Source organism: Labeo rohita, chromosome 19, assembly GCF_022985175.1.
Source record: "Labeo rohita strain BAU-BD-2019 chromosome 19, IGBB_LRoh.1.0, whole genome shotgun sequence".
Taxonomy (NCBI): domain Eukaryota; kingdom Metazoa; phylum Chordata; class Actinopteri; order Cypriniformes; family Cyprinidae; genus Labeo; species Labeo rohita.
The window spans coordinates 4,025,437-4,043,168 of record NC_066887.1 but is presented as its reverse complement, the minus strand read 5'-3'; the positions used below and the strand labels follow the sequence as shown (position 1 = coordinate 4,043,168).

At 33.9% G+C, this 17,732-nt stretch overlaps 1 protein-coding gene across 1 annotated transcript; it reads right to left on the bottom strand.

Moving 5' to 3' along the window:
* Positions 1-3,684: 3,684 nt before the first annotated feature.
* slc25a32a (solute carrier family 25 member 32a) lies at positions 3,685-17,732 on the bottom strand. Its single transcript, XM_051137679.1, has 7 exons — positions 17,307-17,732; positions 16,659-16,809; positions 14,183-14,268; positions 11,975-12,129; positions 8,375-8,488; positions 7,736-7,881; positions 3,685-4,282 (listed from the first exon to the last, which is right to left on the bottom strand). The coding sequence occupies exons 1-7, from the start codon at positions 17,500-17,502 to the stop codon at positions 4,156-4,158; spliced, it is 975 nt and encodes a 324-aa protein (XP_050993636.1). The 5' UTR covers positions 17,503-17,732; the 3' UTR covers positions 3,685-4,155.

Below are 17,732 nucleotides of genomic sequence, written 5' to 3'. Positions count from 1 at the left end.
ATAGCTACATGGCAAGCAGATACTCATCTTTTTGAGGTAAATGTGTTCAAAAGTTTGACAAAGAATGACAAGAATGTCACTACTAAACAATTTTTCTATAATTAAAAACACTTTTTTTTGGTAGTTACTCCATAACATTTAGCTTTAATACTGTATGTGTACAACTGTTCAAAACTGTGTTAGCTCACCATGTGCTGATGAGTATCTCTGGTTCAAAAGTATCTAAAATTGTCACTAATGAAACATGTCACAGCCGAAACATTTGGTGAAGTTTCAGTAGTGACATCTTTGTTTTTTTTTGTTTTTTTTTTGGAGTTAGTTATTTGATAAAATTGTCTCTAGCGTAACAGTAACAATTGAAACATATCATTGTTTTGGTAGTGACAAAAGGGAACACGTAAACCTTTATTTGAGGGAAATAAACTACATTTTAATACAGTTATACACATTTTTAGTATGTTGAAGCATGTGAGCTAAAATTCTGTAATGTGATGTGGTCAGTCACTACCGAAAACGTGTCATCACTACCGAAACACAGAATGTTTTGTCAAAAATAAAGTATACTGAATTATCAACTATGATGTTATGATAGTGTTTGGTTCAATGTATATTCAGACTAATGAATCCTTAACTTTGAAATCAGTATGATCAATATATATACAATTCAAATGTAGATGTAAGCAAACTCTTAATAGATCAATATAACCCTTCTAGTTAAATTGTTTGCACTCTTAAAAATAAAGGTGCTTCGTGATGCCATAGAAGAACCTTCTTTGACTAAATGGTTCCAAAAAGAAACTTTAACATCTGAAGAACCTTTCTGTTTCACGAAAGGTTCTTTGTGGCGAAAGAAGGTTCTTCAGATTATAAAAAGAAAAAAATGGTTCTTCTATGGCATAATTGTGAATAAAAGCTTTCAATGCACCTTTATTTTGAAGAGTGTATTACTGTCTTTCGGTGGTGACAAATTTGGGGAGAGGACAAATATTCCTAAACTTTCAGAAAATACAACATGAAAATTAACTGTGCAATTACTAGAAATGTGTACCTTGGATAATATACAATTAATAAAAAAGATGTTTCCAACTCTGACTTTCAACCTATTCTGTAATGGCCCATACACTGTTTACACACACACACACAGTACCGCTTAAAAGTTTGGGAAAGAAACTAACACTGTTATTCAGCAAGCATGCAATAAAATTTTACATAAGATCTCTATTTCAAAAAAAAAAAAATAAAGGAAAAGTCCACTTCCAGAACAAAAATTGACAGATAATGTACTCACCCCCTTGTCATCCAAGATGTTCATGTCTTTCTTCAGCCATAAAGAAATTGTTTTTTGAAGAAAACATTTCAATATAACGGACTGATATGGTGCCCAAATTGTGAACTTCCAAAATGCAGTTTAAATGCAGCTTCAAATGATCCCAAATGCGGTTGTAAATGATCCCAGCTAAGAAAGAAGGGTCTTATCTAGCAAAACAATCAGTTATTTTCATAAAAATAATACAATTTATATACTTTTTAATGTCAAATGCTCGTCTTGTCTCACTCTGCCTGAACTGTTCATGACAGTTAGTGTATGTCGAAAAACTCCCATCTCAAGTTCTCCCTCAACTTCAAAATCGTCCTATATCACTGTTTTACCTTTTTTGTTAAGGGTGTTTGATCTTCTTTGCATGTTCACTTTGCAAAGACTGGGTCGGTACTTCTGCAGCGATGTAGGATGATTCTGAAATTTTTCAAGATTTTTGAAGTTGAGAGAGAAAATACGATTGGAGTTTTTCGACATACCCTAACTGTCTTGAGCCAGAATACACAGAGTTCAGGGAGAGAAAGACAAGACGAGCATTTGAGATTAAAATTATTTAAATTGTATTTTTTTTAATGAAAAACTGATCGTTTCACTAGATAAGACCCTTCTTCCTCAGCTGGGATCATTTACAACCGCATTTGGGATCGTTTGAAGCCACATTTAAACTGCATTTTGGAAGTTCAAAATATCAGTCCATTATATGGAGAAAAATCCTGAAATGTTTAACTCAAAAAAACATAATTTCGTTACTGAAGGAAAAAAAGACATGAACATCTTGGATGACAAGGGGGTGAGTACATTATCTGTCAGTTTTTGTTCTGGAAGTGGACTTCTCCTTTAATTGAAATAGCATGATCAAAAATGAATTAATGATCCTGAGTGAATGTGCCTGACACATATTATACATCCATCAAATACTTTCACTTCAAACTCGCTAAATTCCAGCCTCTGCCCAATCAGAAGTGCCAGTGCTTAACATAGAAACCTTCACAAAGTAGCCAGAAAGAAATGCTAATTTTAAAGAAATGTAGATGGATTTAGGGGCTTTTGCATCTGAACTGTTCATATATATATATGACCCTGGACCACAAAGTCATAAGTAGCACAAGTATATTTGTAGCAATAGTCAAAAATACATTGTATGGGTCAAAATGATATTTTTTTTCTTTTATGCCAAAAATCATAAATCATTAGGATATTAAGTAAAGATCATGTTCCATGAAGATATTTTGTAAATTTCCTACCATGTATATATCAAAACTTAATTTTTGATTAGTAATATGCATTGAACTTCATTCTGACAACTTCTAAGACGATTTTCTCAATATTTAGATTTTTTGCAACATCAGATTCCAGATTTTCAACTAGTTGTGTCTCGGCCAAATATTGTCCTATACTGACAAACCATACATTGATGCAAAGTTCATTTATTCCGCTTTTAGATGATGTATAAATCTCAATTTAAGAAAATTTACCCATATGATTTTTTTTTTTTTTTTGGTCCGTGGTCACGCACACACACACATAATTTTACTTCAGGAGATATATAGATTTATATCATATACACATTTTTTTCCACATAATTACTGTATATGTGGTTGTCTAGAGATGTCCATGGCCATTTTTAGTACTCATACTATTTTTGTTCAACTTAAATGTTTTGAAAAAAACACTTTTATAGACATTAAACTGGTTTTGACCAAATGCTTGGTAATTAACTTAAAAAGCTGATGAAAGAAGCCAAAAGTACCAGTGTCATAAAATAGAGTGTAGATGGAAAACGCAGTGGACTGAAGTGTGTGTAGCATGACTAAGGCTTGGAATGTCTGCTGTGGTACTCAAGTAGTTTCACAGCTGTTGCTGAATATTCAATATTAAGACAAATCAGATTCCTGTTTCTACAGGTACACTGGCCCGTATAAGTATATACTTATTTGTAAATCTAATGCAGAGACTGTTACAAAGTGTCCAAATAGTTTATCTGGCCTCTGTCAGCCATTATTAAAACCACAGTTTGTACAATAACTCAGACTCCTTTGTCCGTTACATATATTCCTTTATTGAATGTGTAAAAATGGCTTATACATACATCTGCTATTTTTTTGTGCGTCACTGACAATAGCACATTCATATATACAAACGTAACAGCCTCTCAGTTACCCAGTTCTGTCATCACAGTAGACTGTACTCTTCCAGTAGATGTCATCTACACACATCTGGTTAAAATCTGCTCCCGTCCTCCAGTAAAGTATCGGTTTCTCCAGGCCTGTGTTCTATTATCCTGCCGTGTGACATCATTTCCTGAGCATGACCGGTGCGGCTCGCCCTGGGCGCTACAGCCAGCCGAGATCTGCTGAGTGGCTTCGTTCTCTAGCATAGCTCAGCAAATATAGCAGCTGTTTGGTGAGAATTTCGTAAAAAAAGACAAACATTTTCTTAAGCACTGTGTCTGGTGAACACTGTGTTTGGTTGCAGTACCACAGGATGGCTTGAATCCACTTTTCCACGAGCTGTTCTTGTCATTGACTACTTTTGAAATCAATTCAAATCTTGAAGTGACACTTTCTTGTAGTTGACTATTCAAGACAATATGATTATTCTCTCTTATTAAACTCAACAATACAACAATCTCAAATACATATATTTATGTGTGCACCTGTAGTTTTCATTCAGCGCACACGCTAAATGCTAGTTTTGTCTGCACGTCGAGTCTAGAGTTAAACAGGAAATGTTTGGTATTCCTGCTCTCTCTAACACACACACACACACACACACACACACATCCTGGTATATTGCGTTGAGTTGGTCCGGCGTTTGGTGTGTGTGCACCTGAAGCTTTAGTGATACTCGCCCAAAAGTAAGCGTGACACATTTTCGAACACCAAAAAGGTGATGCAACATGCTGGAATGACTCGCACCAGGTTCGGGACCATGCCTTTGTAAAAGCCCTCGATCCCCTCGTTGCTAGAGAGAGACAAACACAAACATATTAAGCTGATGTATAGTCGGATGAGTCACTATATTTCTTGCAGTGCCGTTATATGTCCTGTTGAATCTATATGAAGAGCTGCTAACAAGCTATAAATTTAGCTATTAAAGAGGGTAGTATCTTTAAACAATAAAATAGGATGAGATACATTTATGGTTATGAGTGTTGGTATGCATGCATCAGAACACAAACAGACAAAAAAGTCAATATATATATATACATTGTTTAGTTAAAAATAGTTAAACATATTTAGTTAAAATGTATTATTATCATTCTTACATACCAACATTTTTTCCAAAAGCCAAATCAATCAATAATAAAAAAAGAATAAAGAAAGAAATATTTAGATGTGTATGCTGTATTTAAGCTGAAAAGAAAATATTACTTTTATTTGATGGTTACACCAAATATTATTCTTAGAGCGATTTCATTGAAACCAAGTCAATAAATTATAATTCAAATGTTTTTTAAGATTTAGTTTTAAAATGAAAAGATTTTCAAATACGAAGAATACATTCAACTAAGAATGCATGTTTTAAACTAGATTTTATAAGGTTTTTCTTGTCAATTTTGTTTTCTTTATCATTTTTTTTGTTTCTTTATCATATATACTCTTAAAGGACTACATTATTAATATTAATAATATTTATTACTATTTATTAATTCTTAATATTTACACAGCAGTTTTAAAGCACAAAAACAATGAGACATATACACTAGCATTCAAAAGTTTGGGGTTCTTTTTTTTTAAAAGAAATTAATAATTTTATTTTACATGAATGCATTAAATTGATCAAACATGACAGAAATCAAAAAGACATTTGTAATATTACAATTTGAATTTTTCATTCATAAATAAAAGTTATTTTAAATTATAATAATATTTCACACTATTAATGTTTTTACTGTATTTCTGATTAAATAAATGCAGCCTTAAGAAACTTTCAATAAATAAATAAATAAATACACAAATAAAATATAGCTGCAAGCAGTGATTACAGGGGTTTAAGTGCTTTAAGGCATTTAAGCATATGGAAAAAGACATTATTTAGCAAGCCTGTAACCACTTAAAAACACATTTTTGGCAAATCCAGGTAATTTACCTTAGAAATATAGTTTTTTTTAACATGTATAACTGTTACAGTGCCAGCTGTGGTCCAATCTCCTTAAAACTTTGCAGGCTTGTTTAGAATCACCCGTTGCTAAGTTTTGAGTTTTTCTTCAGGCTTTATAGGTTTTTGGGTAAATTTGCACAGGCCCCTTTTCTACACAACCCCATTATAGCTTCCCAAAGGGTAAATTTCAACAATTTTTTTTGTAGAGAGTCCATTGAATTGTTTTTGTCAGATTGAGCGAAAACCTACGACTAGTTTGCAAAAGTTTTTTTTTTTTTTTTTTTTTACATCTTCTCAATCATTTCATAAACGGTTTGATTGGGACCATGCACAGCGATTTTCATGTTCATAGGACAAATGGTTGCACACTTATACATTTTTAATGTTTTTTCCCCTCTTATAGCGCCACCAAGCAGCCAAGCTCCATGATTTTTGTACTGTGACCTCAGATTGAGCTCTGACAAAAGTGTTCTTTTTTGGTGAGGATGTTCTTTTTTCGTGTTTTGGTGAGGATATCTCATTCTGTTCAGGAGTTATAGGCATTTTACTAAAAGTGGCCCTGCCCCTTTCTACCGTTTTTGCACTTCTTTGTGACGGTGAGTCGAAAGTTGAAACTTGTTTTTGGTAACTGTTGATATTCACTCTGCAGGGAATTTTTCTGCACTAGCTTGGTTCTGCTCAGGTGAAAAACCTAGATCTAGTTCGCAAAAAGTAGGTTTTTTACAACATCTCAGTCATTTAACAAACAATTTGATTGACCGCAGTGGTTCTAGAGGCAAAGTTGTCCAAAAGGAGGAGTTCTATCGTATGATACAAATATTGTGCAACGTGAAAAACGTGCAACGTACAATCAGCGTTGAAAAATTTCTTTCAAATTTCTCACAAACCTTTAGGGCCATAAGTCAGGCCCACCTAGTTTTGTTCTGATTGGCCTCCGTTAACCTTGTCTAACAGGTAGGGGTGTGACGAGACATCCCACGAGATGAGACGAGACACGAGACTGGGTTCACGAGAACGAGACGAGATGAGATTTTTAAACTTTTCTTAAGAAATCCTCAATGATGAAACATATAGGGAAAATACTCTTATTTAACTGAAAAAGACAAAATGCAAAAAAATGTAGTTGCATTTTGAACTTTGTTAACATACTTTCATTTTGATCGCTACTGGAGACAATAAGTGTTTATACCCAAACTATAAACTTTTATCCCAGTACTTTTGTTATTTAAATGTCTGTAACACAGAAATGATGATTATAATGTGGTTGAAAAGACTGTTGGTGTTGCTCTTTCTGCGTTCACATTTACCCCAGCCCTCTGATTCATTAACATGGGCAGCGACAAAACGATCTTCTCACGCTCCACTGACACTCGCGATGTGATACAGTCCTAATAGACATAGATAACTCACTGTCATTCAGGAATAAGATCGCGTGGGTGTTTGAATCAAGATCTCCATATTTTAAGGATTAACCGTGTAGTTCTAATGTAAAAACTGCAAAATGTTTTATGGGGATATCGTCACAAGATCTCGTGAGACACATCTGATGCCACGAGATCTTGTCACATCCCTACTGCCAATGGCAGCTATTCTTTTTGAGATGCAAAAACGTCCTTGTAGACACTTGTGGCACTTTGGACCAAGACCGTTCACAGCGATTTTCATGCTGATAGGACAAATGGTTGCACAGGTATAGCCATTTTTATGTTTTTTCCCTCTTATAGCGCCACCAAGTGGCCAAGCTCTGTGATTTCTGTACTGTGACCTCCTGTGAGCTCTTACATAAGTGTTCTGAGTTTGGTGAAGATATCTCTTTCCGTTCAGGAGTTACAGGCATTTTACTAAAAGTGGTCCTGCCCCTTTCGAACGTTTTGGCGTCCCTTTGTTAAGGTGAGTCAAAAGTTCTTTTTTTTTTTTAAATAATTATTGATAGTCACTGTCCAGAGAATCTTTCTGCATTGGTTTGGTTCCGATCGGGTGAAAAACTTAGGACTAGTTTGCAAAAAGTTTTTCAAAAAATGCGAATTACCCCAAAATTTCGCCAACGACATAAGACGCTTGAGCTTGTGACTGATGGAAGGAAATCAGTGCAAGCATCATGCGCACATGTGTAGTAAACAAAACTGCACGTCTACGCCATTCACTAACACAGAAATGCAGAAATACGGCTCTTATTAAAATGCATTCTTAAAGTACTGGTACTAAATGCAGAATCGTACCTTTTTTAAAAGCAGGGTATCGCAATACTTTTTCTAATTTCCAAATGCTCTGTGATCTGAAGAGCATTGGACACTGTGTGATGTAATTTCATACCTCCATGTCCTCCTGATGACGTCCACGATCCCACTGTAGTTGTTGTGCTGGTCCTGCAGGCGAGCGCGCACCACCTGGTACGGGTAGGTCACTGCTACAGCAAATATTTTGGAAATGGCTGCTATGGTGATGTATTCCAATGGAGACTGAAGCAAGAGACAGACGGGAAGGAAAGACTGACTCACAAAGATCATTACTGCCTCCAGTACACATAAACCGCTTGTTCTAAAGGTTACAATATACAGTCAAATGCCACATAATCGCACGGGTCATACTTGTTTGTGGTGGCTTTACAGTACCTCATAAAATGCTGAAAATAAATTTGGATGAGTTTATAGTTCAAGACACTGGCTGAGCTCATTTAATAGCTAATATTATTCCACAAAGATTTCCAGGTCCAGAAATGTCAATGAAATTCATTAAAATCTAAAAAAAGTCATGGAAATATATTTAATTTTTACATTTTTATTTCCAGTTATCTTGAAGGACTGGAAAATTTCAATCTTTACTTTAAGCATACGTGTGACACCGCATGGTAAAACTGAGCCAAAGCAAGCTGCATAATTTAAAATCATAGTGCTGTTCCTCCTCCTATTGTACACGTGTGCTAAAAATGTAAGGCTGGTTTTATTTCCTCACCAGCAGCGATTCAGATGGCATCTTCTTATATTTATTCTGCTCTCTTTTTAGCCCCTCATAGGTCATGAACTGCAGTGCAGCATGGGAAGTCCCCACCAGCCCAGGCACAAAACCCTGTGTTGGCAGAACAACAAAATGAGTCTCACAAACATGCAAAACCACAAACACACAGTTACCTCATAGTCTAAGAGCAAACTAAACTGTACTAGACTGGAATTAAACTAGAATGAACATGTAATCATTTCAGGACAATCTGGTGTGACTCAGAATTTAGCCTATACTGTATTTAGGCTTGACAGCTGTGTCAATCCTCAAAATATACAACAACACCCTCTATTGGCCCTACAGAGAACTACAATGTTAGAGAGCAGAAAGCTGGATCAGCCCACTATTTAAAGTCAACATGAAACGTTTTATGTCCAGAATGTGATGTACTGAGTAAACGTGACGTTCAGCAAGAACACGGGACCACGTTATTAAATTCAAAGTTTGCCAAAAAACATTTTTTTTTTTTTTGCAATAACATGCACAGATGAAAAAGAAGCGTGTCTCATTCTATGGAATGTGCAGTTGTAGTGTACTTCAAATCTTAAAAGCTGATTTAAAAAAATAAATAAATACCAAAAAAAAAAAAAAAAACAAACAAAAAAAACATACTTTCAGATAATATGATAGTAATGCAAGTATGATTAAAAGGCCACTAAAGTGACTTAAAGAGAGACACTTTTTAAGTTCTTAAGATGCTTAAAGGGACAGTTAACCTAAAAATGATACTTACTTCTTAAATACTTACTTTCTTCTTTACTTTCTTAAATACTTTTTTTCTTTTGGACGAGTGCAATCAGAGTTATATTAAAAAATGTCCTGGCTCTTCCAAGCTTTATAATGGGAGTGCATGGGTGTTGAGATTTTGAAGTCCAATAAAGGACATCCATCCATCATAAAAGTGCTCCAAATGGCTCGGGAGGGTTAATAAAGGCCTACGCTATGCCTGCGTCATACATCATCCACTGGAACGCCACTCTCTCATGAGCACATGTACGACAGTTAGCATAAGCTAGAGACTATGGTTTATGAAGTTTTAAATATGGATATTTTTTCTTACACATGATGGATGATGGATGCACTTTATTGAATTTCAAAATCTCAACAGCAGGGGTGTAAATGTAACGAAGTAATAATACTTAAATACAGTACTTAAGTATTTTTGGGAGTATCTGTACTTTACTTGAGTTTTAATATCTTAGCCTAGCTTTACTTTTACTCCACTGCATTTCCTAACTAAAATGTCTACTTTTACTCCGATACATTCCCCGAAGCATATTCGTTACTTACTACAAAAGAGTCAGAAGTCAGAAGAACACGGACTGCAGGAAAGCAGGTTTGACGAATCAGTGGTCTGGCGCTTGCAAGTTAAGACTCCTAAAAATACCTTTGCTCATGTGCAAACAAGTGCGCGCACAACCGCGGATGATTCATTTTCCACTCAAATCGAGTTGGGGGTGTGCGATATACAGCTATATCTTCTGCCATAATATGGTAATTGTTCTTTTCCATTTTGATGTGCGATCTGACATTATCAAGTAGGCTTTATCACCAAATCACACACATAGTTGATTTATTAGTCTATTAAAACTTCAAAATTCCAGCCATTCTAAATTGTAGCTGGCAAAAATGCTTCTTTATGCTTTATATGTATATATATAATTTAATATAGTTAACATAATCTATATCACACAAAGAGCACAGTTTTTCTGCAGATATCAGCATGATAACACATTTAATAATCATTTTATACAAGTTCAGCAAAGCAATAAGTGACTTACATTTTAGACATAATATTACTTGTTTTTGCTCAATTTTGCCAACAAAAATATTTCGAAACAAAGATCACAGCACTGTTTTGCGTCTCTGAGCAATGGACGGTGTTTACTTATTGAATGAATCAGCTTTTTGACTGAATCGGTTGATAAAAATGATTCAGTGATTCACTCATTAACACAGTCAAATGCTTTGTTTTTGAATGAATCAGCCATATGAATGAATCAAAATGACTCATTCATTAACAGCCACTTGCTGCCACCTACTGGCGGTTTTAATTCTGCATTTAGACTATTTTTTCATGTCTTAAATTATTTCAAATATCAGTATTCAACGTTTTATGCTAAAAACAAAACATTAGGCCGATTTATGCATCTGTAATTGCAGTTTGAATGCATCCATGTCCCTACATTAAACTGTGTAAATATGTCTAAATGCCATTTCAGATACAGATTCCAGAAATGTTTTCCTATGTTGGAATGAAAGACACTAAGCACCGGATGAAGTGCTTCTTATTCTTACCCAAAAATACAAAATGGAAAAAAAGTTAAAAAATGAACACAATCTTGCTACTCAATCTGTGCATGAACATTTTATATATATTTATTGGCTTCTTTTCCATTTTGAATTTACTTGTACTTTTACTTTCAATATTTAAGTACGTTTAAGCTTTAAAAACTACTTTTTGTACTTAAGTACAATAAATATTACATACTTTAAGACTTTTACTCAAGTAATATTCTAAACGGTGACTTCAACTTCTGCCAAAGTCATTTTCTGGTAAGATATCTGTACTGTACTGATATCTGTGTGGCTTTCAGGTACTTTATACACCACTGCTCAACAGCCATTCACTGCCATTATAAAACTTGAAAGAGCCAGGACATTTTTTAATACAACTCTGATTGCATTCATCTGAAAGAAGAAAGCCATATATGCCTAGGATGGTTTGAGGGTGAGTAAATTATGGGGAGATTTTTATTTTTGGGTGAACTGTGAACATAAAATTACTTTAAAATACATTTTAAATCATATTTTAACAATCTTTTGTCATGATTTAATGAAGTACACTTATTCTGATGTGTTGACTAACATACTAAAGCACATGAATATAATTTTACCTGTAATGTGTTATTTGATATTACATTTAAAGTTAACATATTTTAAATGTACTAAATTACATCATCAATATTCATAAATGTGTAAATGTGAATCTATTTAAATACATGACACGCCAGGTTCAATAGAAATGCCATTAAAGTAGATTTAGTTAAATGCTTTTCTGTACATTCAACAGTAACTTTAATCATATTGAATTAATCAAGTATGAATTAACAAATTACATGTAAAGATGTACTTAATTCCTAATTAAGTGGGTTAAACTCACTCTAAGATTCAACTAACTGAATCATTCTATAATATTGGGTACATCTCATGTCCGTGAAGTATATTTTTAATATATTTTCATCAATATAAAGCCCAGATGCTTAATTTTCTAGTACAGAATTATATTTTCCCCAATCTATACATTTAAAAAAATGCCTTTTTTTTTTTTTTTTTTTTTTTTTTTTTCAAAAATGATGTTCATATCACATACAACCCTGGTGTTCAGATGTCTGATTTTTCACAAAGGGAAATTGTAAGAAGGAAGTAATTGGAAGGAAGTAGTTGGGATAAATGTTTCATTTCATGTTGACTTTAGTTTTGAGACTAGCACACATGAAAGCTCTATTACACCTGCAACAGGATCTCAGGTTAGTTTAAAATCTGTAGATGTACCCTGTATAGTCCCGGGATACCCTCGTGACGGTATATTTTCACGAGGGCGTCCATCATTCCCTTGTACTGCTTCCGTGAAGGGTCTGCATTGTACTGCAGCACCAGCCGGGTCTTTGTCACCCAGACTGGGTTGGTGAGGCAAAGCGTCAGAATGCCTGGAAACATGACACAGGGGACCTTCACACCAACATTTAACTAGTCACTCCACGTTAGTGCTCTGTCTGAGATCAGGTTTTTACACAAAAAGAGGCCAATAGGAATAATAATTCACAGCTGTGTTATCATTACAAATCTTGGGGTTGAAATAGTATGTTTTTGCTCATACTGGTAAAGCTGAAGTCTGTTTATTTCCTATCAGTTAGTGATGACATTGTACTGCACTGATATTTTGTGTCAGTTCCTCAATATTCTTTGGTGTGCAATTGAAAAGGAGCAGCTTTTTCACTTCCTAAGCTAAAACCACAGTCATGTTTCTTCTCTATTATTTTGTCAGTTTCAAAATAGGCGCATAGAAAACAGTTTTGAGGCTGGTCATTCCTGTTATGCAATGCACTTTCATATCCTCATCATATGTATATCAACACACAGGATCGAATCTTAAACTCACATTTTCTAGGACAGAAATGAGTTTTGCTTTTTTGTTACAATATCATAAACATTTCAACTTTTGTGTAAAAACTAAAACTTGCAATTAAGAAGTCTGCAATAAGAAGTCACATTATTATGAAATATAAAGTCTTAATTACAAGATATAAAGTTAATACATAAAGTCGAGAAATAAAGTCACAGTTACTGTTTTTCACAAAGACATAAACAGCTTTTCATACAATTAAGCCAACACAGAGCTTTATTTAAAATGAAAAACTGGCAATGACGCGTCACTCCTTCTAAATTAATGCTACTGACACACTTCACAGAAAAATGTCTCATAATGCTTTCTCTGAAACAGCATTATTTTCAGTGAAATGTGCTTATTAAGTGGTAAAAACTGATTGCATATTATTCTTGCATGGGCTGGAATGAATTGTGCTATTGCAAATCATTTTTATCTGCCATTTTTCTTTAAAGAAATGAATGCAGTAACATGATTAAAATCTGTGGAGAGTGCTAATCAAGGCCAACGCCTGACACAGTCAACTGCAAAGAGAGAAGTCTGATTTGAAAGCTGATAACATTAGTGTAAGTGAACTGAACGTACAACACATTTACTGTGCTACTGTCAACTCTTTAGTTACTATTGCCTCTACTGTTACCTCAATCAATATGGAATTTAATTAATGGTAAATTATTGACCTAGTGAAAAACAAATATACTAAAATGTATTTAAAATACATTTATTTCATGCTAAGTATACTACAAATACATATAAATATTATGTACTTAATAAAAATACCCTGCAATTGTACTTTTAGTATACTAAACTGGTATATTTAAACTAATTTTGTACTTAATGCATTGTGCAGAACTAGTGCTGAAGTCCAACTAAAGATATATTTAAGTATATTTGAAACCCCTGGATCTAAGACTGTGCAAAAGACTAATTGTTTTGCATCCCTATTTCTAATAGTTTAAATTTGGTGATCAATCTATTTGTCCTCAGTTTAACTTTCCATCCTGTTAGCATTGCATCTGTTAGCATTTTGTAAAATTTCCTTTATGGCTATGTCCTTAATGACTCCCTAATGACATCCTCCAGGAAGTGACATCATTTTTGGAGGGAAAACAACAGCCTAAACATCAGTAATTATTGGTGGATTTGATGATTTATGTGATGTTTTATAGTATTGTCTGGTTTATGTAAAACTAGTCCATCCTTTTATAAATATGAAAGTTCTATTACACTACCAAAATTTAATTTTAAGCGGCTGAAACGATATCGAACGAACTTGATGTCCTCGTCAGACCTTAACCAAGCAGCATCTAACTTCAGCTATTTCTTATCATTGTGCAGATAATAAAGTTTCTGTTAAACAGTCTGGTCTGTTTTATTAAAATGAAAACAAGCATAAACTACAGTAGTAGTTTACAGTTGATAGTCACAGAGTGAGCAGTGCAGCCTGAAGTTCAGGCATAACAGGAATGATTCAGCTGAAGAACACAGAGTGTCCGAGGCCTCTGACATTCCAGTTGTTCCAGTCTCATTGCTGAGCTACAGATTTAGCCGTGTTTAGTTTGTCAAGCTCACAGGTGGCTCTTTCTCAAACTGACCTGCCTCCGCTGCAGACACCAGGTGTTCGCCAGCACTCAGCTCTGTTTGCCGTCCCTCCTGCTTGTACGCTTTAATAGCATTATAACTGCGGGAAGATGAAAAAGGACCACATTATGTTCTCCAGAGCCATTTAGCACACACATGTCTATTGTACAGTGCTTTAAACTGACCATCCTTTGTATGATTGTTATTGAATCACCATGGGGATTTTAGGGAGGGTAGACGAACATTCACAGAAAATTATATCATCATTTGCTCACTTTCAGTGCCGTTACAACCTGTAAGACTTTAGTAAATCAGCAGTTTTTTATTTTTTGGTCTGTATTTAAACTCCTGTGAATATAAATCTTTTTAGATTTGTTGTTATGGTCAGATCTTTATCTGATTTACCTCTCACTTAATCTTTTTTTCCACAGCATGAGTAAATATATAAACAAAACATTAGGAGAAGTTTGTCTTGACATTACAGGCTGCGTTTCAAGTGCTTTTGAAGGACAAAGACCAAATCAACAAAGATCTCACTACTTATATTTCAGTGTTGGTACTCGTGTAAAGTTGCACATACACACTTTGTTTACCAGTGATCCTGAGATGAAATTAGGTCAGATACCTGGAGTATCTTCATAACTCATACAGTATCAACTAACACAGCACTGTTGGCAGCTTCTTTTTTTGGCCTGTGAACTTTAAAGCTTTCATGCCTTTTCAAGAAACTTCACTTCTTTATTATTATTATTTGGTTATTTTATTTTAGATTTTATTTTATTTGAGAAAAAAATAGTCAATATCAATGCCATTTACACTACTATTCAAAAGTTTAAGGTAAGTAAGCGTCTTTTCTGCTCACCATTAAAACGTATTTAAAACATTACAAATACTTGAATACTACAAAAACATAATAGTGTGAACATATTATTGCAATTAAAAATAACTATTTTCTATTTAAACATATGATGATTAATGATTAGATTCAATTAGAATAGATAATTTTGTATTGTTTAATAATTCAAGGACTTATGTATGTCAAAAATATGTGGCATTTCTCATGCTTTAAAATGTTTTAGTAAAAAATATACAGCACACATAGAATACCGGTTTGAAATACTTAAGTTTTTTTTTTTTTTTATGTTTTTGGAAGAAGTTTTGAGTTATGCTCACCAAGTCTACATTTATTAAAAAATACAATAATATCCTGAAATATTATTAGAATTCAAAATGACTGTTTTCTATTAATATATTTTATATTACTACATTTTAATTGATATTGTTTTAATATTTTAATTGCTATTAAAATATATTACTAATATCAAGGCTGAATTTTCAGTATTCAGTGTTACACGATCTTTCAGAAATCATTCAAATATTTATTTATTTATTTTGTTGTAAAAAACATGATGCATGATTTTTTTTTCAGTATTCTTTGATTAATAAAAAAAAAGTTCATCAAAAGTAAGGTGGTTTGTCCACAATAAAACTCATTTATAATGCATGTCTTTATGCCTGTATATCTGTTTTGATAAAAAGTTAATAAAAAGTTTAAAAGAACAGCATTTATTAAGTACAATTTATTTAGCAAGGTTGCATTAAATTGATGAAAAATGTCAGAAATGTATATAAATGTATGTATGTATATAACTAATTACATGTAACAACATAATTTAATTAAAAAACAAATATAACTATTAAACTACATGTTGTTATGATTTCAAATCTGTACTTAACCTCAGAACGATCTCATGGTAAAAAGAGGTGGTGAAGTCTGATTCTGTGGTGGCTGTGCTTTTGAAATTATATTACTATAATCTTAATTCAAGTAATGAAGGATTTTGAAAGTCTGACAGTAATCAGTGTTGAGTACTCCTGTAATGTTAACCCTGCATGCATTAAATCTTTGAAAATGAATAAGAAATTGAGAAAAGTAATCAAAAAGTAATCAAATGTAATATGTTACATTACTTTAACAAAGTAATTGAAATAGTTACACTACGGATGCATTTAAAATAGGGTAACTTGTAGTGCTGTGCAATGATTAATTACGATTAATCGCATCCAAAATAAAAGTTTTTGTTTACATATGTGTGCAATTGTGTATATTTATGTATATATAAATACGCAAACATGCATGGATATATTTAAGAAAAAATGTGTTTATATATTAAATATATCTAAACATACTATTAATTATATATCCAAATGCATGTAAATATTTTCAAAATATATACTGTATGTGTCTGTTTATATATGCATAATAAATATACGCAGAACACACACATACATTATGTAAATAAAAACTTTAATTTTGGATGCAATTAATCGCGATTAATCGTTGCACAGCACTATCTTGTAATCTGTAAACTATTACATTTCCAAAGTACCCTCTGAATCACTGTGTATAGTGAAGTTGTGTTTAGATCTACATTCAAACAGGAAATTCCATTCTGTGCTTCCCTTTTCAACACAACCCAGACTACTTACAAGAGGAAGTACAGGCCCCATGATGCCCCGGCCCCCCAGATGTTGGGGGTCACACCCTGATAGAGACCTCTAATGCCTTCCAGCTTCCAAATGGTCTTCATGCAGTGCACCATGCCATCGTACTGCGGCCGCATTTTCAGACCATCGCTTACTGGAAAGAGTAAGAAACAGTGGGGGGAAACAACACACTCCCACATCTGCTTCAAAATAATAATCTAAAAATATCCTTAAAAAGGGCCAGCGAATCAGTGTTGTGCCCTCTGTGGAGTTTTCTAGTGATCTCGGCTGTGTCTCAAAACCTAGTAAGCATGACACAGTTTTTCAGATTGTGAAACCGGATCAACATAGCATTTATTTTTCTGTTGTTTGTATAGCAGTTAATATTGACATACATAATTAGGTCAGTTTTTGATAATATTCATTTACCAAAAATAATGAATCTATGATTTTTTTTTTGTTTTATTGCTATTCATGTTATAGATTATTGTACTCGTTTTTATATATATAATGAGTTACTGTGAAATCTTGTAATTTAATTTACAAGCATATCCGTATTTTCGTCCATTAATGCATGCTCTCTAGGTAGGCAGCTCTATAGGTTTTGAGACACTCTCTCTGCAGTATTATATAAGATAAACATGTACTTACCTGCAAATCTGATTTTGATCAGATCGAGGGGGTGTAACACCATTGTGGAAATAACACCACCACTGAGCCCGGCTGCAAGATTTTCATATTTGATGTGTTTCGAGAGTCGCATGAGGCTTGCAGTAAGGGAAAAAGACGAGCCAGAGGAGTCTGCTGCGACTGCAGCGTGTCTCTGCCTGGAAATGGTAGCGGTCATGTTTGTTTACGTACTAGAGACGGACACCCTGAGCAGCAGGAAGCAGTAAAATACGCTTTGTGAGCGCAGACAACGACACACTAACCCTGTTGTTAAAAAACATCAAGTAACCAATGCCCCTAATAAATTCAGCAGCCACCGCTGGTCCATTATTTAGCGATACCATTCGTCTGACCTCCACTCCTCTCCACTGTGGTAGAAGGTAAATAACAGAGCGTGGTGACGTATGT